The 24,865-nt window shown below is 35.0% G+C and overlaps 1 protein-coding gene across 1 annotated transcript in view; it reads left to right on the top strand.

The window, feature by feature from the left end:
- The window catches only part of LOC150082232 (uncharacterized), a 1,008,282-nt gene that overhangs the window by 929,851 nt on the left and 53,566 nt on the right, over positions 1–24,865 (top strand). The window contains exons 131-132 of the mRNA XM_090379191.1: positions 1,380–6,728; positions 24,351–24,389. Of these exons, the coding sequence (XP_090235317.1) occupies positions 1,380–6,728; positions 24,351–24,389 (5,388 nt within the window). The remainder of the gene's footprint in view (positions 1–1,379; positions 6,729–24,350; positions 24,390–24,865) is intronic.

Raw genomic sequence — 24,865 nt, 5'->3', positions numbered from 1 at the left:
TCTACTTTTCGGTGATTTTCGCTTTTCGGCAGAGGTCTGGAATCTAACCCGCCGTATGGGTGGGCCCTATTGCATTTATCAAAATAATCTGAATTACTTCTCGTTTAATTGTAATTACTACTTTAGTTAATCAATTGATAATTGTAGTTGCTAATGGTACTAAATATAAATAAACATTATTTTCATATTGCATCTCAGTATATTGTAAATGCATTTTAAAAAGAAGAAGCCAGATCAATCACAATTAACATTAACGATCCAGATTTAAAATGCTATTTAATCGCAGTGTAATTCTAGTTCTAGTATTCATTTAAGTGTACAAAATATATATAAATATAGTATTTATATATACTTTGTCATCCCATAAATACTATTTTTAAAAGAATTTGCATTGCTAGATATGAAAATAAAACCAGTGATCTCACACTGACGAGGCTTAAAAATTATCTTGAATCAAAAAAGTGATTGAATACAATACAAAATACGATATGGCAACAAAAGTTTTCATTAATTTCTTTTCTCATGGAATTCAAATATGCTATTGCTCAGATATTCTACTATAGTATTTATGGAAAACCTAAATATAAAATATGACTGTTATGAAATTCTTATGAAAAACATGGTGGATTTCAACTTCTATGATGAACTTTACAATTTTATGCCTATTAGGATAAATGTGCGTGTGATAAATCTATTAACTTTTATTGAAATAAACATCTAAAACTGTATTAATCATTTTATTTTACTTTTAATAGCTTTTATATTTATAACTAATAATTAATGCTTTATCTGCCAAAATGCACTAAACCACTATCAATAAACTTATATTTCAGAATAATTAATTATTTTGTTTTTGCTTCTTATTTTACAATTTTATAGATAACCTAATGGGAAATTCTAAAATAGCAATATTCACAAATTAACGCTTTGTATTTTTTTCCAGCATATAACCGATGTACGCATAACCCATCATGACGACACGAAGCTTTTACACAGAAATTTGAAGTAACGCTTCCGTGCTTATATTTAATATTTCAGCCAATCTTCTCCCAGCTCTAGGCTTAATGATCATATCTAGCTCGGCTTCTTTATTTGTTCTTCAAATATTGCTATTTTCATATTAAATATTTAAAATAATTAATATCTTGCTTTAATAATTTTACAACATAATCAGCTCATATCCAGCTCATTGCTTAATCGTTTTGGCGGCATTCAGGTAAGGTACAGCTTTATTACTGTGGCTTGTGCATGCAAAAACTTCCACTGTATCTGTGTCTGTCAAATTGCATGAAAGTGGTACTCCAATGTATGCTAAATATAATATTAGCTATAAGTAACACTCCTTCATAATAAACTATATGTAATTTTTTAATCGACAGAAGAGGCGCTCATCTCTGAACAACTGCCAGAGAAACTAGAGGAAAAGCCAGTGGAAACGATTGAAGAAGTTGTAAAATTAAAGCCAAAGAAAGAAAAGGAGAAGCCAAAAGAAGAAGAAGAAATCACAGAAATATCAATAAAACCCAAACCGAAAGAGAAAGTACCAGAAGCTGAAGAAAAGTATGAGGTTAAAGTGCCAAAAAAGAAAAAGCCAGAGGAAGCTGTTCCGGAAGTTCAAGAAGAAGAAACAAAGATCACTATTCCTAAAGTGAAGGAGAAACCAGAAAAACCAGTAGAAGAGGAATTTAAGGTGACTCTGGCTCCTAAGAAAGCAAAACAAGAAGAAGAAGTAGTAGAAGAAGAAGTACTTGAAGAAATTTATCCAATTAAACTGGAAGAAAAGAAAGTAACAGAAGTAAAGGAAAAATTTGCAATTAAAATTCCTAAAAAGGAAAAGCCAAAGCCAGAAGAAACTGTAACAGAAGAAGCAGAAGAAGTCAAAATTACTTTAAGTAAGGTAGAGGAGAAGGAATACAAAATAACAGAAGAAAAGGCAGAGATAACAGTGAAAAAAGAAGTTATAATTGAAAAGGAAGTAGAGGAAATAAAGGAAATTCCAGAAGAAAAACCAGAGGAGAAACCCAAGAAACCTGAAGAAAAACCCGAAAAAGTAACTTTGAAAAAGAAAAAGAAAGTTGAAAAGAAACCTACAGAAGAAGAAATTAAAGTTAGTGAAATAATAAAAATCCCAAAGAAAAAGGAGGAGAAGCCAGCAGAAGAAACTATCAAAGTCACTTTAGCACCAAAAAAACCGGTTGAAGAAGAGGTTGAAGAAATTTTTGCCATTCCTACGAAAATAGAAGAAAAAGTGGTAAGTGATATTGAGGAAAAGTTTGCAATTACAATACCGAAAAAAGAGAAACCTGACAAAGCAATTGTAGAAGAGGCCGAAGAAGCCAAGATTGTTCTGGTACGAGAAGAAAAGGATTATAAAGTGACAGAAGAGGAGGCAGAGATCACAGTTAAGAAGGAAGTTATAATTGAAAAAGAGGTGGAAGAAATAAGAGAAAAGCCAGAAAAGAAACCTGAAAAACCGGAGGAGATACCAAAGAAACCGGAGGAGATACCGAAAAAACCAGAAGAGAAACCCGAAAAGGTAACTTTGAAAAAGAAGAAGAAAGTCGAAAAGAAACCCTCAGAAGAGGAAATTAAAGTTACTGAAAAGATTAAACTTCCAAAGAAACCAGAAGAAAAACCAGAAGAACCACTAGAAGAGACATTTAAAGTGGCATTGGCACCAAAGAAACCGAAGGAAGAAGTAGCAGAAGAAGCCATTCTGGAAATTCCTAAGAAAATAAAAGAAAAAGAAATTACAGAAGTGGAAGAGGAATTTAAGATGATAATACCAAAGAAAGAAAAACCAAAGAAGCCTGTTGTAGAAGAAGAGGAAGAAGTAAAAGTAACTTTAGTTAAAGAAGAAAAGGAATATAAAGTGACAGAAGAAGAGGCAGAAGTCACAGTTAAGAAAGAAGTAATAATTGAAAAGGTAGTAGAAGAAATAAAGGAAAAACCAGAAGAGAAAATACCTGAAAAACCGGAAGAGAGGAAACCTGAAAAACCAGAAGAGAAAATACCTGAAAAACCAGAAGAGAAAATACCTGAAAAACCAGAAGAGGAGAGGCCAGAAAAAGTAACTCTGAAAAAGAAAAAGAAAGTCGAAAAGAAACCTTCAGAAGAAGTTAAGGTTACTGAAAAAATCAAACTTCCAAAGAAACCAGAAGAAAAACCAGAGGAACCCGTAGAAGAAACATTTAAAGTTTCATTGGCGCCAAAAAAACCAAAGGATGAAGAAATAGTAGAAGAAACATATGCTGTTGAACTTCCTAAGAAAATAGAAGAAAAAGTGGTTAGTGAGATTGAACAAAAATTTGCAGTTATGATACCAAAAAAAGAGAAACCGCAGAAACCGATTGTAGAAGAAGCAGAGGAAGCCAAAATTATTTTAGTCAAAGAAGAAAAGCAATACAAAGTGACAGAAGAGGCGGCTGAGATCACAGTGAAAAAAGAAGTCATAATTGAGAAAGAAGTGGAAGAGATAAAGGAAATACCTGAAGTACCTAAAAAACCGGAAGAAAAACCAGAAGAGAAAATTGAAAAAGTAACTCTAAAAAAGAAGAAGAAAGTGGAAAAGAAGCCTTCAGAAGAAGAAGAAATTAAAGTTACGGAAAAAATCAAACTTCCGAAGAAACTAGAAGAAAAACCAGAAGAGCCAGTAGAAGAAACATTTAAAGTTGCATTAGCACCAAAGAAACCGAAGGAAGAAGTTACGGAAGAAGCAACTTTAGAAATTCCTAAGAAACCAGAGGAAAAGAAAATAACTGAAGTTGAAGAGAAATTCGAGATGAAAATACCACAAAAGGAAAAACCTAAGAAACCCATAGTGGAAGAAGTGGAAGAAGTAAAAATTACGTTGGCTAAAGAAGAAAAGGAATATAAAGTAACAGAGGAAGAGGCTGAAATCACTGTTAAGAAAGAGATAATAATTGAAAAGGAAGTTGAAGAAGTAAAGGAAAAGCCAGAGGAGAAAATACTTGAAAAACCGGAGGAGAAGAAGCCTGAAAAACTAGAAGAAAAACCGAAAAAACCTGAAGAGGAGAAACCTGAAAAAGTAACTCTGAAAAAGAAAAAGAAAGTGGAAAAGAAACCTTCAGAAGAAGAAATTAAAGTTACGGAAAAAATCAAACTTCCGAAGAAACCAGAAGAAAAACCAGAGGAACCTGTAGAAGAAACATTTAAAGTTGCATTGGCACCAAAGAAACCAAAGGAAGAAGTAACGGAAGAAGCAACTTTAGAAATTCCTAAGAAACCAGAGGAAAAGAAAATAACTGAAGTTGAAGAGAAATTCGAGATGAAAATACCACAAAAGGAAAAACCTAAGAAACCCATAGTAGAAGAAGTGGAGGAAGTAAAAATTACTCTGGCTAAAGAAGAAAAGGAATATAAAGTAACAGAGGAAGAGGCTGAAATCACTGTTAAGAAAGAAGTAATAATTGAAAAGGTAGTGGAAGAAATAAAGGAAAAGCCAGAGGAGAAAATACTTGAAAAACCGGAGGAGAAGAAGCCTGAAAAACTAGAAGAAAAACCGAAAAAACCCGAAGAGGAGAAACCTGAAAAAGTAACTCTGAAAAAGAAAAAGAAAGTCGAAAAGAAACCCTCAGAAGAAGAAATTAAAGTTACTGAAAAAATCAAACTTCCTAAGAAACCAGAAGAAAAACCAGAGGAACCCGTAGAAGAAACATTTAAAGTTGCATTGGCACCTAAGAAACCAAAGGAAGAAGTAACGGAAGAAGCAACTTTAGAACTTCCTAAGAAACCAGAGGAAAAGAAAATAACTGAAGTTGAAGAGAAATTCGAAATGAAAATACCACAGAAGGAAAAACCAAAGAAACCCATAGTGGAAGAAGTGGAGGAAATAAAACTTACATTGGCTAAAGAAGAAAAGGAATATAAAGTAACAGAGGAAGAGGCTGAAATCACTGTTAAGAAAGAAGTAATAATTGAAAAGGTAGTAGAAGAAATAAAGGAAATACCAGAAGAGAAAATACCTGAAAAACCGGAGGAGAAGAAACCTGAAAAACCAGAAGAAGAAAAGCCAGAAAAAGTAACTCTGAAAAGGAAAAAGAAAGTCGAAAAGAAACCCTCAGAAGAAGAAATTAAAGTTACTGAAAAAATCAAACTTCCTAAGAAACCAGAAGAAAAACCAGAGGAACCCGTAGAAGAAACATTTAAAGTTGCATTGGCACCTAAGAAACCAAAGGAAGAAGTAACGGAAGAAGCAACTTTAGAACTTCCTAAGAAACCAGAGGAAAAGAAAATAACTGAAGTTGAAGAGAAATTCGAAATGAAAATACCACAAAAGGAAAAACCTAAGAAACCCATAGTGGAAGAAGTGGAGGAAATAAAAATTACATTGGCTAAAGAAGAAAAGGAATATAAAGTAACAGAGGAAGAAGCTGAAATAACTATTAAGAAAGAAGTAATAGTTGAAAAGGTGGTAGAAGAAATAAAGGAAAAACCAAAAGAGAAATTACCTGAAAAACCAGAAGAGGAGAAACCTGAAAAAGTAACTCTGAAAAAGAAGAAGAAAGTCGAAAAGAAACCCTCAGAAGAAGAAATTAAAGTTACTGAAAAGATAAAACTTCCTAAGAAACCAGAAGAAAAACCAGAGGAACCTGTAGAAGAAACATTTAAAGTTGCATTGGCACCTAAGAAACCAAAGGAAGAAGTAACGGAAGAAGCAACTTTAGAACTTCCTAAAAAACCAGAGGAAAAGAAAATAACTGAAGTTGAAGAAAAGTTTGAATTAAAACTACCTCAGAAGGAGAAACCAGAGAAACCTATTGTTGAAGAAACGGAGGAAGTAAAAGTTACTCTGGTTAAGGAAGAAAAGGAATACAAGGTAACTGAAGAAGAGGCTGAAATCACCGTTAAGAAAGAGGTAATAATTGAAAAGGAAGTAGAAGAAATAAAGGAAAAACCAGAAGAGGAGAAACCTGAAAAAGTAACTCTGAAAAAGAAAAAGAAAGTCGAAAAGAAACCCTCAGAAGAGGAAATTAAAGTTATTGAAAAGATAAAACTTCCGAAGAAACCAGAAGAAAAACCAGAGGAACCCGTAGAAGAAACGTTTAAAGTTGCATTGGCACCAAAGAAACCAAAGGAAGAAGTAACGGAAGAAGCAACTTTGGAACTTCCTAAAAAACCAGAGAAAAAGAAAATAACTGAAGTCGAAGAGAAGTTTGAACTTAAGCTTCCAGAAAAGAAAAAACCTGAAAAAGAAATAACTGAAGAAACTGCTCAGATAACTGTTACTAAGAAAGAGAAAAAAGATTACAAAGTAACCGAGGAAGCAGCAGAAATAACTGTTAAAAAGGAAGTTACTATTGATGAAGTTGAAAAGAGAGAGAAAACTGAAGAAATTGAAACAATAGGGGTTGTGAAACTGAAAAAGAAAAAGAGATCAATAACTGAAGAAAAAATAACAGAAGAATTCAAAGTGTCGCTTAAAGAGAAGAAGGAGGATTACGAAGTTTCCGATGAAAAAGCAGTGTTTGCAATTAAAATGCCTAAAAAGAAACCTTCAATTTCGGAAGAAGCTCCTATTGAAGAAACATTTGCTCTAAAACTTAAACCGTCAGTACCTGAAGAAGCACCTGAGGATGTTGAAGAGCATTTCGCTCTTACTCTGCCAGAAAAGAAACCGAAAGACATCAGGGTAGAGGAAGCAGAAGAGTCGTTGAAAATTAAACTTCCTTCTGAGAAGCCAAAACCGAAGACAGAAGAAATTTCAGGTAAGTATATTATGGTTCAAATTTCCTTTATACAGGATGGACAAAGATCATTTGAAAGAATCTTTCAAAAAACTCATGGAAATTTATAAGCATAAAATATCAGATATCTGTAAATTAAACTTTCCTCTCGTCACTCTATTTCTATTCATATACACATCTACAAATACAGTTTGGGGAATCTACTGGATATTTTCAAAAGTGCATGAAACATTTGATTTCGTTCGATTATCTCTTCAACCTTCTAAAACTCAAATGCAACAATTGGCTATTTTGCTTGATTATTTCAGACTTCTCATGATAAAATAAAACTGTCATATTCTGTTGGTTGACACATTAACAGAAAAATATAAGTTATTTGGTTATAAAAAGAGATTAGCATTAGTAGAGGCAAGAAAGCAAGCTTACACGCATCAGCCAGAAAAAAAAAAAAAAAAACCTCCCTATTTCACCCATCCATTCACTCGAAATGCTTGTCTAGTTTAGCCTTGAATTTATTTAAGTTGTCAACTTCTACAACGACAGATGGAAGTTTGTTCCAGCAATCAACCACCCGCTGGCTAAAGGAAAATTTCCGCACATCTATTCTACAACTATCTTTCCTCAGTTTGAATTTGTGTGTCCCCTTAGGCGATTAATCTGGGCAAGAAGAAGAATGCCATTAGCATTGAGCTTGCTCAAACCATTCAAGGCCTTATACACCTCAATCAGATCACCTCCCAGGTGCCTAGTCTCCAGATACTGTAATTTGCAAAACTTAAGCCTTTCTTCATAAGAGCAACCCTTTGTTCCATCCACTAATCTTGTTGCCCTTCTCTGTACTCGTTCCAACAGCTCTACATCCTTCTTAAAATGAGGCCTCCAGATTTGTATACAGTACTCAAGGTGTGTCCTGACCATTGCCTTATAAAAGGAATAATCACCTCCTTATCCTTGCTAGAAAAATTGCTGAATATCATTGACAATACACCATGAGCTAGTCTTGTAGACCGTCTGGACTGCTCAGAAAACTTTATATCTGACTGTAAAATTATCCCCAGGTCCTTTTCATTCTCTATCACCCTGAGTATAATACCACACACGTTGATACGTTACTCTGGGGTTACTGCTACCCATATGCAGTACTTTACATTTGTCAATGTAAAACTTCAGTTGCCACCTCTTAGCCCATCTGCTCAACTATTCTAAATCCTGTTGCAGTAGCGCACTTTCATAAGCGTCATTAAGAACCCTGCCAACCTTCGTATCGTCTGCAAACTTAGACATTAAACTTGATATACCTTCATCAATATCATTCATAAATACAGAAAACAACAATGGTCCCAACATTGAACCCTGGGTGACTTCACTAATAACATTATCTCCGACTCAGCCATCCCTTTATCCATAGCAGCAATTTTCTCTTAATGCCATACTACTCCATTTTGTACAGTAGTCTTCCATGTGCAACAGTATCAAAAGCTTTCCTGAAATTCAAGTATATGACGTCAAAATTATTTTTTGCATCTAGTTCCTTTGTGACCACATCATAGTATCCAATCATATTGGTCAGACAAGACTTCCCCTTAACAAACCTATTCTGTGTCTGAACTATAACTGAAGTCTTGTCTAGATGATCCTGCAGTGCTTCTTTAACCAGTGCTTCCATCAATTTACCCGGAACAGAAGTTAACCCAACAGGTCTATAATTAATTGTGTCACCCTTTGATCCTCCTTTGTGAATTGGGATCAATTTTGCATATCTCCAGTCCATGGGTACCTCCCCTGAGTCCAAGGAAGCTCTCATAATTATGGCTAAGGGTTTGCTTACTTCCTTTGCTGCCTCCTTTAATATAACTGGATAGATCCCATCCACTCCAGATGCCTTTCTTATGTTTATCTTTAACAATTTCTGCTCTCCACTTTGCTCTGTTATTACAAAATCATTTAGCTCACTGCCAGAGTTTAATAGACCTCTGGCATTCCCCTCCCTGAATAATACCTCGTGTGTAAATGTAGATGCAAAATACTAATTCAGTTTGTTAGCTGCCTGAGCATGATCATCAACAGTTGAATCAAAATTGGACCAATCTGGTTTATCCCCTTCCTTCTACAGTTTACATAAGTAAAGAACTCTTTGCTGTTTTTTCTTTGCATCCTTTGCCAAAGATTTCTCGTAATCTGCCTTTGCCTGCCAAACTTCCTTTGTGACTTGATTACAGACCAGCTTATATCTACCATTGGCGCCTCCGTAGGCAGGAGCAACAGTGCGTAGCACACGCTTCTTGTTTAGACCGGGGTTCGAGCCTGTGAGCCATCAAATATGGAGGATGCGGAAAGGTCAGGGAATGACCACCGCATATCCCCGGAGCAATATGGCCTTAGTTGCTAATGCTCCTAAAATCTAAATAACAACAACAATCTACCATAGGCTTCTGTGTTACCTGCTAATTTATATATATCCCATGCATTTTTCTTCTCTGCCACATGTCTCATTAGTTCATCTGATATCCATTTAGGTCTAAAACTTGGACAATATTTCTTAGTTGGTATGAAAAGCCTAGTAGCTTCCAAGAGTAATTCTTTGAATGCTTTCTATTTATAATTTGCTGTTGGTAACATCACCATTTGGTCCCACTGTATAGAATTTAAAAGCTGTCACACTGTATAGAATTTAAAAGCTGTCACAGACCACCGCAGTCACCTTTACGAAAGCAAAACACCCTTCCCTTTAGCCCTGATGGTAGTTACCTCTGAATAAATCCCACATCAGATACTGCATATCATGCTAATAAATTTCTTTGATAAATTTCTTATTTTGAAAATCCAGATGATATGTTCATCTTGTATATTATGAATGGAACGGGAGAAGTCAATGGGTAGGTAGGTTCTCTGACATTTACTCTGAATTTTTTTTATATAAAACGCAATTTTTCTTCCCCAAACTGGCAAGTTTTCTTTTCTCAAAAAGAGTTCAAAAGGTGCTCCTATAAAATTTTATTATTCTTGGAGCACTAGCCAGTGTAAGAAGCTTTAGACACCAAAAACCATTTAACTTGAGCAACTTTTGAGCAAAACCGCGACTGTACTGTAGCAATCGATCTCCCATTATAAAAGTATGTTAAATAGAACATATATTAAAATAAACTAAGTTAAAATTTAATTTTATCTTAATAAAATGAAGGGTTTTACTTTGATGGCAAATTTATATAACTTCAAAATTTAATAATACATTTAATAACCTATTTATCTGTAAAGAAATCTTATTATATGAAATATTCAGGGTAAACAAATAAGCCATAATAAGAAAACTATCTGCAGATATTTTAGAATTGAATAACGTCGAATCATGTTACGATTATTTAACCGCCATAATATTATAATTAAGTTTAGAATTATATCTACTCAAAATTATATTTAAAATATCGGTAATTCTGAATTACTTCTGTAGCCAATAATTTCAACTTCTAGCCAAACTGGAACACTTAGAGGTATGGAATTGGAATTGGACGTAAAACTCCCCGGATCTAAAAAAACCAGTGCACTTTAAACTTGGTGTCTTTCAAACTTTTCGTTGGCAATGTCCAAAAATCCGAGCATACTTCCATTTATACAGAAAGAATAATTTATATAGAGAGAATATATATCGCTATGACATTTTAGCATCATTCGACATGAGCAATACTGCCAGTGACATAAATTTCTGTGGTGGGGGGAGACTATTCTAGCTGAAACCAAAGGCTAGAGCCTGCACATATCAGTATCAACCTAAACCACTTTCGCAATCAGCTATACTTGACCATAAAGACCGATCAATATGTCAAAGCCATTTCAATGTGAAGTTTATGTATATAAGCTGAAAGGATACAGACCTTAGTTAAAACAACGCACCCATTCTCTGTAAAAAAAGATAACTAAATAAATTTAATTATTATCACTCTAATTATAAATAATACATGTGCTAAAATTATGTTTTGTTCAGATTTCGTACTGAACCTTATCAATGAATACAGCAATAAACAAAAAGACCCAACACAATGGAACACACGTTAGTCCCTGGCGGCTGCCCCCAACATTATTCGGTTCAGATATTTTTGATGATCTCCTTGGCTCTACAAGAGAATAAATGACCATGACCTCATTGCAGCGTGCGACATCGTCGACGCTTCAAAAACCAGACACGGTATCCTCATCCCCCCTCCCCTCTTCTACACATATGCACAATAACCATGTCATCGAAACAATGCTTTCCAGATATTTCCAAAATTCAGGACACCTGAAATTATTCCACTTAATTTTCTTATATCTGAAGTGTTTTATCGCACTGCTAGTTTTTTTTTTGTTTTTTTTTTTGTACAGCCAAAGAATCAATGTGGCGACATGGAAAATTCTTGCAAATGCTGGCCAAATGTAGATATGAAATCTAAGATGCTTGCCGAGACAATATGTCACTATTGTATTTGTCAACTTAGATTCAGCAACAGCAATGCTAAACTTGAGGAAATAAAAACCTTAAAATAAAAAGTCTAATTCGTACACTTCTGAAATTCCTTCTACTCATTCTTCATTATTTCATATACATTACTTTATTATTTCGTAAAACTCCAAAAGCGGTCGAATTTCTCATTCTATTTCTTCCAGATATTTCCATTTTCTTTTATTTACGGTACACAACTTCCATCAGCACTTTATTCGGCGAAATTTATTGTATTCTTTTTTAAATTTACCATTTCAGTTTGTGATACAGGTTAAGCTAGTAAAACAGACACTTTTCAACAGGCAATTTTAGTTTTACACTTCTGAAATTTCTTCTAGTCAATCTTCTGCACTTAGTCATTTCGTATATAGGTGGAGTTTTTATTTGAAAGTTGGGCTAAACTCCATTATTTGGGTACCATTTGTCTCCGCGCAGTGGGCGTGGTCGTAGAACGGAGCGAATGTACGGTCGAATTCTGTGGTTTGGTGATTATTGTGAAGACGTTTCTTTCTGATTGTTTTTTGTCGTCGAGGAGGCGGGTGCTTGGCTTAGGGTGTTTATTCCCCCGCCACTTGTCGCTGTTTTAAAATCAGCAAACGAGTTCCCGATTTAAAAACAGCGGCAAGTGGGGGGGAAACACCCTAGGAGGACAGTAGACGGGGAAAGCAGTGAGTGGCACCTGCCAATCACTGCTTTGTTCCTGTCCGTTTGTCGAAATATGGACCAGTACCCAAGTTCTGGAGTTTTACCGAAAGTTTTTATTTCCTCAAATTTAGCTTTGCTGCTGTTAAACTATGAGATGGAAGGTAGAAACATAGCGGCTTGGCTGGCATTTTAAGTTTCATTTCTACGTTTGGTTGGCGTAGGCAAGAATTTCCCAAGTGCATCCTATTCTCTGCTTTTTAAGAATATGGCTATTATATACATTGATAATGGCCAGTACAAATATGAATGTACTGTATATATTATGTATAATTAGTTATACCAAATACATAGTTATCTATCTGACTCTTCATTTACCCAAGGATATTTCAAGTTTCAAACCCAATTTTACTTCCCAAAAGGAGGTTAGACATCGGGAATCTTCTTTTACACCCCTTAAGAAGTTTTTTTATGACCAACTTTGAAAACAAAGCCCAACAATCAACCAAATTAAAATCAAAATTCTGGACAGACAAAAGTAACCTATCCAACTTCCTTCGAAACTTGAATAGACTTCACACATCAATAATATAAAATAAATGGGAAAGTATCACTGACTACCGTTTCAATAAAAAATATACCGTCCAAACATCAGTGTGCAGAAAACTCACATTCATGTGAACAATGCTGAATTTCAGATCCAAAACTCTAGTAGTAGCATCAAAACAGGTATCTAAATATCATTTAAGTACCCCATGCCTGCAAAGAGAAATCCTACAAGCCGAAATATATCACATCAGAACTACTTTTAAAAGTAGTTATATCTGAAAACTCATCAAGAAAACTGTAACTATAATAGAAGCCAATTATAAGCAAGACGAGCCTTTCCTCACCCGAAAATGCTAATTTATCAGCGATTATAATACCGTGTATGCCGGGTACCAGTAACTAGCCATCACCAGATTCATTTCAGCTGAAATCCTCAGACAGTTTCTCTAGCTCCCTTCCGACCCCTTCTCCACACCCATTAATCAATCACATCATGAATTAAATTTACAAACCACAATGAAAGGATTACAATAGTGTATACATTCACCAAACAAAAGAAGCCTGCCAGGTCAGAAGCAGAAGAAGAACTCCAGAAGAACACGAAAATAACATAAAATTCAATAGAAACACAACCACATAACTGGCATCCGACATATGGTCACATCCACTGATATTAATAAAAGACCAGCAAAAATATTACAGAATCCACAGGAAATTAAAAAAAAAATAACATAATTTATGATACATTCATTGTTTAAAAAGTACATTGCGCTTTATATATATCGTATTGCGATGCAAAAAACAAAGTGCAGTAATGCATGCATTCAAAAAGAGCGATACAACCGTCGATAAGTTTTCATTCCGAAAGTTCGTAAATCGACAAAAAAAAAAAAAAAAAAATTAAAGAAACATTCTTAAAAAGTCCCTCCATAACAACATGAATAGATATAAGGTATAGTCATCATTAATTTAAAAAAAAAAAAAGTTTCTCTTTTTGCACTCCAATATGGCCAAAAGAGTTGGCATTTTCACTCTAATTGTTTTATAGCAGCTCATATGTGGATAACAATGAGTCATATTGTGGAGACGTACAGATTACATCTCGCAATATGAATCCAGTGGTCATATACACTACCTCAGAACCACAGCCAGTCCGAACATGTACACATATCCCAAAGCACGGTTCTGGCTCAAAATGCTAAAAAATGCTTTACCAACTTACTTATTAATACCATTAACTCCCCCTTCCTTCCAAAAGTCCCAGTTCAACACTTAACAAACCAACAATAAATCAAGGCCTGAGCAGATTTTTAAAAATTGTCAATTAGCTATAGAAAGAACAGAGAGCTCCACATCAACAGTTGCTGATGATGTCCGAACGTCTGCAATTTCTTACCTGAAAGTCCGGAACTTGGACCAAAAGGCACCCCAGCCTACCAGGATCTCAAACCCCAACGTCACAACATTATAAGGACTTAAAAAATTCAATTATCTTACTCTGTCTTGTAGCGGTAACATCTCAGGTACTGTTCTCTGTTTCCTTCTTTTTTTTTAACCTTGTTATTTTTTAAACGTCTTAGAATTAATGTTAAGTCAATTAATTAATGAACTGTTATTCTAACGCTGAGCACTCGAGCTCGAAAACGTCTGTTATTATTATAATTTACTAGTTTATGGATGCACGTGTTAAAGATTAGCATATTTTTGTTCTGATGCCTCCAGCACTGCGAAACCAAATACTAATAAATAAGAAGTTAGATAATGTATGCATTGATTTCATTAATTAAATCAATAATTAATTATTAATATATAAAAGTATTTGTCTTCATCACTGTAAGTACCCCACAATGTAACTCAATGGAAATGGGTAGACATGAAATTTGACAAAGATACTGTATTTGACATTTCATGTTGATAGACATGAAATTTGATAAAGATCCTTAACAATATTCCAAATAATTCTATACTTCTTAAAAGGATCGGCGTTGCTATTCGACATTTATAGCAAGAGGGCGAATATAGGGAGCGCTATAGAAATGGAACTGCGCCTCAAGCCCTCTCAGGGACAAACAGGATAGATTTATTATTCTCTCTCTCTCTCTTATCATTAAAAAATAATAAAATAAATTAATTAAAAATAAAAATATAATAATTAAAATAAAATAAATAAAAAAATCCTGTATCCACTGGTGGTGTGCAAGACCAGTGGATACTAGTTATATCATACCCAGGAAACCCAAACCCATGCAGAACTTCAAAAAGAAATAAAATAAAATAAAGTGGCAGACAACAAAAAGAAGAAAAAGGAAAAGAAAAAAAAAAAAGAAATACATTGGCGGAATGTTGATAGTGGATGGCAGTCCCGTGCCCAGGAGCCCCAACCCGGGCAACATCAAAATCCCACCTTCAGCACAAGGCCAGGTAGGAGGGAAAAAAGGGAAGGGTAGGGAGAGGGAAACGGGAAAAAAATAGTTCGGTGGATAATGTCCGTGTCAGCATTATCGTCATCTGCGGACTAGGGTTGATGAAGTTGCCTGCATAGGCTGATCCATTAAAAGGAATCCGGTTGTAGTAGGAGCAAAACGTCAACAGTGGCCAGTAGGTGGTTGTTTAGATGCAAGCAGTTGTTTTCGGAGGAGGAAATTGGTGGTAGCAAAGTCCTGAAGAAGTAGAAAGTTCTCCTTGGAGTTGAGCAGAGTTTCTTCCAGAAGAGGAGCAAGCGAAGGAAAAAAAGATGTCATAGGTAGCTGTAAATCAGTATACAGATGATACTATATAAAGCAGCCAGTCAGATACCGATGGATAGTTGTATATGTACAATACAGTGAGAGAATAAGTCAATTAGAACAACCTCGGTAACTATGATAGTCGAAGTTAGATGAGAATGGTGGAAGGATCGCAAATATCTGCACTGTCATTATGACAGATTTGGAGTGTTCATGCACAACAAGTGCCTACAATATATTAAGAATGGTCCAGCAACAAGAAAACATCTAGCCAAAGGCAGTCAGTCCTGGGACTGGAAATAGCTTAAGAAGCAAACAATCAAATCGGTCTTTTTTGTTTTACGCACTAGATGTAAATATGAAAATAAAATTCTGTTCCTCTCCTAAAGATGAAAATGTCCCATTATTCATGAACGCACAGGGCGTGGAACCCTATAATGGATGAGATACAGCAGTAGAACTCACCGGGTTCCAATCTTGTCAGCTAGAAACAAGCAGACACAAAATATAATGGATGCAAGAACACACAATGGACATTTGAAGAGCAGAAAAAGCTAGCCTGGTTCCAGAAGTCTCTATTTCAGTTGTTCCATACTCACGGAAGGACCAGGCTACGGCAACATCCATCTAGTAACAGTAACTTCCAGAAGAATAGTGCGCTATGTTACAAGGTACAAATCGTTCGGGAATGGTTCCAGTAGCATGGGATGACTTTAATATAGTTTATTTGTCTGCTCAGTTACCAAATCTCAACCCAACTAAAGTGGAAGGAGCTGTTCGCGGCAGGTATCTGCCACCGCTCAATCTAAGAACTTGCAACATGCTATCGAGTCTGCAGGCCAGTGTTCCTATGGAACGATTTCAGTATCTCGTGGAGTCCATTCCCACATGTTCTGAGGCTATTATGAGGGCTAAAAAAGGTGCTCCTGGCTATAACGTTGATATACATAATAGTCACACATGATGGACAATCAATGAATTGACTTTTTATCAGTCACTCTAACTTGATGCTGTGCCTTGGCGGTCCACTCCAAAGTTGCTTAATTAGTCAAAGTACCCTGCAAGATAAACATCTGTAAACAGATGGAAATAGCAGATAGAACTTTACGAATTTATTCTAGCCCATATAAATATAGAATACTAAATATAGACATTCCTGCCCCTCGTTTCTTCAAATATGTTAATTAACAATGATAAAAATAAGTAGAAAAGTAGAGTATTTATCACTATTTGTAAAATATTAATATGCATAGGTAAAATATTATGCATTATCCAATTAATTAAATTATTATATATATATATTAATATATATAGCAGTAGTACTTTATTAATATTATTATATTTATATTTATCATTATCAATAACTATTAATCCATCTTAGCTTTTATTAGCACCTAAAAACTTTTTTCGGCTAATAAAACCCAAATCTGTGTTTTATTAGCTGCCATAGTTGGTGTTGCTGTAGCAGTAATCTAACTTGCCTATCTACACGATTATCCGGCTTTTGAGATAATCCTGGATGTAAGGTCAAAAAAGTTAAGTCAGGCTATAAGGACACATCATAGATTTAAATTTTAGTACTGTGGTACAAGATCGAATAATACGCACTACTTCTCAGAACTCCTCCCCTCCTAATTCCAGGCAGGGGCGTGCCAAGAATTTTAAACACTACGCACCTCAATTATTGTCCGGCCCTAATATTTCATTACAACCATGGAAAATTCTAAAACACAGTAGTGCTGCAGCCGGAGTATGCATTCAGTGTACAGAAAAAAACTCTGTAATATTTAATATTAATTTATAGTACTGTATTTGCTAACAGGGTTATAAAATCTCCTCGCCTCTCCTCAATAGCTCTAGATTCAGTTGGTTTAAAAGTTACAACTCTAACTGAGGTACTTTCACTTTGGGAAAATAAAAAAATTAATAAAGTTAAATACAAATACAAAAATAAAACTAAAACTGCAAAATTAGCTTACCTCTCCTATCTCGGAAAAATATTAACTGCAAGTATGTAAACAGGAAAGTTTAAATACAGTAGTTTCCTTTCACAATAGCTTCTGTAATAGGCCTAATAAACTTCTAAACGAATATGACATACTGGCTGTCTTGGCCAGCAGCTTTTAACTCACTGTTATCATAAGAAAGGAAATAACTAGAACACTCTTTAAACAAATATAACAAATAACTAGAAATACTTTTTATACGCATATAAAACTACATATTTGTCCATCTCGCCTGAACTGTCTTCCAATAATAATTAAACCAATAACATATACAACACAGCGACCATTTCAACGTATTTCTCCCAAATCGCAATACGCACTAAGAATCGTCTGCTAAACTTATAATCTCGAATCAGCGCTATTAACAGATAGGTTATTAAGACAGAAATGAGCACAAAAGGAGCCATTCTTCACGACGTTACTTACTATCAAATAATTCTTACCTTTTTTTAATTTTTGTGCATAACGATTAATATTTAAATAATCGTATTATAAATTGTGATTTTATATTTATATATTCCTAAAATCCATACGGATTTTATATTATACTTAAAAAAATAAATAAGTATATATTGTATTAACATAAACTTAAGTGAAAATAATGATTAAAATAAAAATAATAAAAAAATTGTAATTGTATTAACATAGTTATTAATTCTTCAGGATTATAATTAAAGACAAAAGAAACGTCACTTCGCATTAGATAATTATAGAAACTAAAAAATAAAGCAGAATAAAGAAAATGCTGTCAAAAAGGATGCCAGAATTCTTTTAAATTCGGTATGCGATATGAACAAAGCATAAAATGATATCTTACGATAACATTAAATAATAAACATTAAGGGCACGTCAGTCATTTTATAATTGCATTCATAATATTTAAAAAAGAAATTAATAAAAATAAGAATCGTTTTTAAAAGATAATTGGCAGGTTTGTGAAGAACATCACACCATCACCGAACAGTAATGCACATCGCCGTGTAAAGTTACGTAAAAATCAAAAGAAACCGCATTTTTTAAACTGTGGGTGTTTCACATTATGCATAAATGAAGCATTAAAAATATGTAAAAATTAATAGATAATTACGAAACGTTTGGTGCAACTATATTATCCATAAGTCGATTTAAAGTAACTAATATAATTTTTAATCGAATAATATCTCCAGGAAGGAAAATCTGTTATTCATTAAAACTCGAAAGGACTGTTGCCCGTCTTTCAAAGATATTTGGCTCATCATCAGATAAACAGATGGGCTCAATTAGTAACCGTATGTCGAACGAAGGATAAATATTGAATCTAAAAGCGCAGCAAAGTAGTGAGTGGAAGAAAAACTTCCGATTGAAAACGAAACTTTCGTTACGTGTATAATATAACCCTTATACTTGGGCGCCTTGGCCGAACACAGAAAATTATCAAAAAAAAAAAAGCGTGTCCCTATTTCAATGCAGTTCGAAATAGTTTGAGGAAAAAAATGTTACGCTGTACTGAAAACTGTCAATACCTGCATTTAAATAAGGCCTTCTCTTCTTCACTAATTTCTGTAGGGGCTATACAGTAAATTATACAAGTAACGAAAGTAACGTTTTCTGTAGGAAGTTTTTCTTCCACACACCGCTTCGCTGTACGTTTATATTGGATACTGTTATTAATGATCGACAGAAGTTCGCTAATTGACGATACCAGTTATCTGATGAGAAGCTGAAAGCTCTAAAACCGCAACAACAGTAAGGGCACCGGATAAAAAAAAAAAATGAGTCACTTTAAGGTATTTAGGACATGAAAAGATTGACCATTTATATCTTCAACGCTTGTTTATTTCAACGCTCTGAAATTAGAATATAAACTTAACCCGTTTTCTCCACTCAGAAATACACCAACTGTGAGTGAAAAGCATGGGTTTCAACACGAGAGATGGGGCGTAGAAAAGCTATTAGCGAGTGGCTAAAAGAAGTGATAGCATTTGACAGGCCTAATGAACGTCCTGTTAAAGAAGTAGCGAAATTGGTATTTCAGAAAGAACAAGGATACGTTTTCAAGGAATGGTGTGAGTTGAAATCAACCAGAAATCAGTGGCAAAATGATGATCGAAAGTCTCTGCTAAGTGATCGTGATTGGCTATGAATATCGCTTCTATTAAAAGAAAAGCGATTTCAAACAAGACAAGAGCTACTGCAAACAGTTAACCAATGATCTCATGAGCCGATTTTAGAGCGAGCACTGCGAAGAGAATTGCATAATATGGATATCTAGTAGGATCCCCCAAAAAAGACCAGTGTTAACAGCTACATATAAAAAAATCTTAGTATAATCTGGGCAATGAGGCATTTTATCTAGGGTAAGTTGGATAAAATGTCTGATTCATCCAAACGAGAAGCATCGCTGATTCAGCACCACAGTGTAACACATCCTTGTGCGCAAGGTGTCGTACAAGGTGATGCTGAGTCAACGATGCTTTGGGACGTTAAATGTCAACCATGATGAATAAGGCTGCACATACAAACATTTTGGATGATCAGGTTATACCTTTTTCTGAACACTTAAGGGACTCTCATGATTTCAATACTTCTATATTCCAGTACGACTACTGTTCGGTTTCCACGGCCTCTACTGTTTCAAACTGGCACACAGAACATAAAGGAGTGGTAGGGGATTTAAATTGCTCAGCCAAGTCATCAAATTTAAAACTTTTAGAGGACGTATAGGACTATCTTGCAGAGAGAGAAACCACAAGGCCATCTACGAAATCTGATTGAATTAGGAGCTCAATTGTTTTCAGAATGGCCTGATATTGATATAAACTATATTTTTTTCCACCATGCTTACCGTCTCGTTTTAATGAATAACATATTCGCTTTCTTGGTGGTATTATTCAGTTAAAGCAATTATATTAACTTTAGGTCTTCTGAATAATGTAGCCGCTTCTAAAATGAAAGCCCAAGCTCTGTCAGTGTCACTGGAAGGACAATTACCCAAACATGTTACCCGTTTATTAACTGACTCTGTAGAGTTTTGCCAAGGCCAGAGACCTACATGCACTAATACAAAATCATTTAATATGTGCCTTCCAATTGTGTATAAAATAATATATAAGACGATTACTTTAAAAGAGACATATCAGTTAAAACTACTCAGACGATAACGACAGAAAAACAACGAAATTCAAACTATTTCAACACCTGAATTGAAATAGTACTCTGCTTCTTTGCTAAAAACCTACCACAAAACCCCACTTACATCTCAAACACCACTCATCTCAGTTGCCCTAATTATTTGCTTTATGATTCCTTTTGCTTCACTGCTTATAACTATTGTGCTACACGCACATACCTTTTGCTTCAAAGGTGATACTTGTGTACCAACTTTTCTCTCTGACATTCCTAATTAATCTTCCTAATCTTCCTTTCCAATTCTGTCAATATGTTATTATTTGTTGCCTCTATCGTACCCTTAACTGTACAAATCGCACAAACTTTTTGACTTCCTTACTTTGAAAGTCGACTTTTTCCAACCTAACTTTTCTAACAGTGAGAAAGGTTGGATTTTTCTTGGAGATTTTAATGTTCACAGCACCTGTTTACTTTCTAGTTATGCAGACCTAGCCGTTTAAGATGCTGAGGCTTTTGCAATTACTAATAGCTTCACACAGCTTATAAATTTGCCTACTATAATACCAGGCAGTCCTCATCACACAATACCAGGGGGTATCAAAAAAGCTTGTACCCTTACCTAGAAATAATAGCCATAGAAATGTGAAACTTCACAGGAACTTTAATCCTTTTGAGTGTACTCTCCATGTACAGTAACACATTTCTCCCTTTTATGGATCAGTTTTTTAATGCCTTGATCATAGAAATCCACACTTTTTGCCTGAAACCACGATTCCACTTCATTGATGACTTCCTGAGAAGAATCAAAGCGGCATCCACGCAATGGTTTCTTCATTTCTCGAAACAAGAAGAAGTCTGACGATCCTAGGTCAGGAGAATAGGGTGCTGCAGTACTTCGAAGTCACATGTGCAACAAAGGTGGTGATAACAACGGCCGTGTGAGTCAGTGCATTGTCTGACAGAAGACTGACACCTTTAGTTAACATTCCATGCCTTTTCACCTTCAAAGCATCGCGTAACTTTTTCAAAGGATTTCTGTAGTATTATTCGGTAAGTGTGGTACCACAGATAAACAATAGGTATCAAGATCACCGCTTTTCTGTCCCAAAACACGGACAACATCACCTTCTTCACAGATGGAGTGGTTATTGCTTTTTGGGAATTGGGGAAGAAGTGTGCTTCCACTACTTTGATATGTCTTTAGTCTCCGTATCATGCTGGTACACCCAGCATTCGTCATTTGTCACCAACCGGTCAAAAAGTTCTCAACATCCGCATTACATAAATCCAACAGTTGGCGAGAACATTGCATTCGACATTGCTTCTGCAAAGGCGTCAGCAGTCTTGGAACCTATCGTGCGGAGACCTTAGACATATACAGATAGTTGCGTTAAATGGTTCGAATCCCGTCGATGACGCGAGGAACTTTAATGGGCTTTTTTCACTCCGTGGCTGAGTTAGTCGGTCTCAAACGTAGCAGATTAACAATACATACATAACTATAACGGATTAACAATACATACATAACTATAACAGATTAACAATACATACATAACTATAACAGATTAACAATACATACATTAATATAACGGATACAGATCAAATAAATAACAGCAGCTAAGACAATATTCTGGATAAAAGTTCTAAATAAATTCCGCATCCCTCGAAGCACTGTGCGGGAGAGCCGGAAAGTTGTAGAAAGCTGTCCGGAACCAGAGGGGAAGCGCAGTTTGTCCTCACAGAAGCCTACAGAGAGCGAAGGAGACTTGAAACATATAAAATTCCAACATTGAGTAGGTGTCCGCAAGGACCTTTGATCTGTAGATCTTGTCCACGCAAATCGCCTCGGGATTAATATTTAGGTCGTTCAGGAGACCACTCGTGTTTGCTGGAAACATATGACTGAGCGAGCTGAATTGGTTGAGGGCTGGTCGGATCTTAGATGTTTGATGATTATTTGTTCTGTTTTCTTTGGGTAGAATGATGAGCCTATCGATGATGGAAGCATCAAGTCTACCCGAATATGTAGATAACGTATATTAAAAACGGCATCTTCCTACTGCTGTTTTATCTAGGTCAGGGTACAAACTTTTTGATAACCCCTCGTATTTATTCCACATTCCATAATATTTTATTTAAACCTTGATTTTCCAATAAACGTGCTAGGGCTATTCAAGATAAGAATATAGTACATCGCAAATTGGCTTACATCTAAATCTTCAGCTTCATTTTCTGTCTACACTACAGCTATCAACAATTGCAAAACATTTAATAATCAATCCAAACTCGATTTTGAATAGGAGTAGAAAACCTGGTTCTTGTCTAAATGGCGTTGGGCCTTCTGGTTTCTTGCTAAAGCAATTTACCGCAACATCTGTCCATCTATACCGTCATTTCTATTAAAACCGGATAGTTTTATTGTACCCTCAGCTAAAGATAATGGTAACCTATTAGCATTCTACTATTCTTCTAACTTTTGTAACAATCTTGGCAAATTATATCGTACCATACCAAACATATTCCACTCAATGCTTCGCATGATCTTCCTGGTATTGATGTAAACAAAGCTCTATGGCACTTCTCCATTTGTTCTTCAAACGTGTTCTCCTGAACTTGCACTTATTTTTTGCTACCTTCTTATACTTTCTTTTTCCACTTCTATTTGTTTTCCTTCTGCATGGAGATTTGCTCACATCCAGCCCATTCCTGGAAAAGGGTGATAGATAATTCCCTCCCTTCCAGTTATCGTCCCATTGCACTTACATCTACTCTTTCCAAAGTAATGGAGAAATCCATTAACTTCCACCTCTTACACCATCTGGAAATATTCCAAATGATCAAAGATCGTCAATATAGATTCCATTAGTGTCGATCCATTAGTGACATATTGACTTACTCATATTTGGACAAATTGGACAGAAAAGTTTGTTGATGCTCAAGCAGTTGACCTTGACATTTCCAAGGCTTTTAATCATGTTTGACATGAAAGTCTTCAAAACAAGACCCAGTCTTAAGGGTTGGCGTCTTTGTTTTGCAATTGGGCAGCCAATTTTATTTCTGACCGCTAGCTGAAGTTGACAGTAGATAGCTCTCTGTCGTCTAATTTCTCAACTAATTCTGGTGAACCCCGTGGTTCAGTTGCTCCCTCTCTTTTCCTCTTATATAATTCTGGTGAACCCCGTGGTTCAGTTGCTCCCTCTCTTTTCCTCTTATATATTTCTGGCCTCCTTCCACTAACTGGAAATCCTATCCATAAATTTGATAATGACATCATTTCTGCCTTCCAGTTTGAGAAACCGTGTATTACACAAACAGCTTTAACTTCTCCAATGACTATCACCAATTCCTTAATTGCCGACCTCCTTTTCTACAGATACTTTTATGGACACTGTTCTTCTAAACTGGCATCTATAATTCTACCTGTCTCTTTCGAACCATTCCGAATACGGGCCTCGACAAATCATTGTATAACTACAAACTCACCGAACCAACTTTTTATTTTCCTCATTTATCCGTTCTGCTTCTGTTCTCTACAGCAACCTTCCTTCACACAAGTGTACCTAAAATTGCAATCTACAGAAAGCTAATCAAATATTAAGTATCTTCTGTTTTTCTCATCTTTTAATCCAATGTATGGTATACTAAGTACTATAGGTTCTAATATTTTTCGTGTTTGGAGTTTTCATAAAAAACCCACAAATTAGTAAATATGTATCGACTTTTATTCTTTCATTTGCATATCATAGCTGATATTGTTTAAAATAATGTACGCCGATAATCTGCCAATATTCCTATCTGTATAAAATTACCGGTATTGAGTGCCTATCTTAAGTAAAATCCCTTCGTTTTATTGCATAAATAATTTTCAGCGTTAGTATAATATAGTAGTTAGGGCACTTAACTTAACACCGTATTTGATCGTTGTCATTGACAGATATTGCTAGACTTACAAGAACAATATCCAAATTTAAGTTGAATTTGTTCGCTGTGGTAATGCTTAGAAATATAATTCTACAGTCGAGTGGATAGCGATTCTTACCTACTTAGTATTTTTCCCATAAGGCTAAGAGAACTGAAAGGTTTCCATTTGTGTTTTTCAAAAATTCATTAAAATGTTCATGTCTGCTTTATTTTTCAGAAGAAGCAAAGATAATACTGGAAAGACCTCGGCCGGAAGGTAAGATTTTCAGTTTATTGAATCTTATATTCTTTTAAAATGCACGCAAATATTCCTCAATAGATTAATCAGATTTTGATGGAGCCAGACTTACAGATAAATATCAACAATTATTTATTTAAAGATTTAATAATTATTTATTTACGTTTAATGAAACATTTAAAAAAAAAACACATTTGAAACATTTACACAAATAATTAAAACTTATTTAGTTAATCTTTAAAAGTATTTCAAAAATCATTAAAGTAATTAAGTAGCTTAAAAAATTCAAAAGCAACTCTTTGAGATTTATTCGAATTCATTATTATAAAATCCTTAATTCTAATTTGAATAAAGCGTTTAAGCTCTGAGTAACATGATCAAGTGATAATAATGTCATTCACTATACTGATTAAATATTTGCGTGGTTTAGAGCTGTGATTTCTGTGAATAGTTTTGTTATTCGATACAGAAAACTCTCGATTATCCGGGGTGGG

The sequence above is a fragment of the Mastigoproctus giganteus genome, chromosome 8 (genome assembly GCF_048544385.1).
Source record: "Mastigoproctus giganteus isolate SK-2022 chromosome 8, ASM4854438v1, whole genome shotgun sequence".
NCBI classification, from domain to species: Eukaryota; Metazoa; Arthropoda; class Arachnida; order Uropygi; family Thelyphonidae; genus Mastigoproctus; species Mastigoproctus giganteus.
The sequence above is the reverse complement of the archived record's forward strand: the minus strand, read 5'-3'. Positions and strand labels throughout refer to the sequence as shown.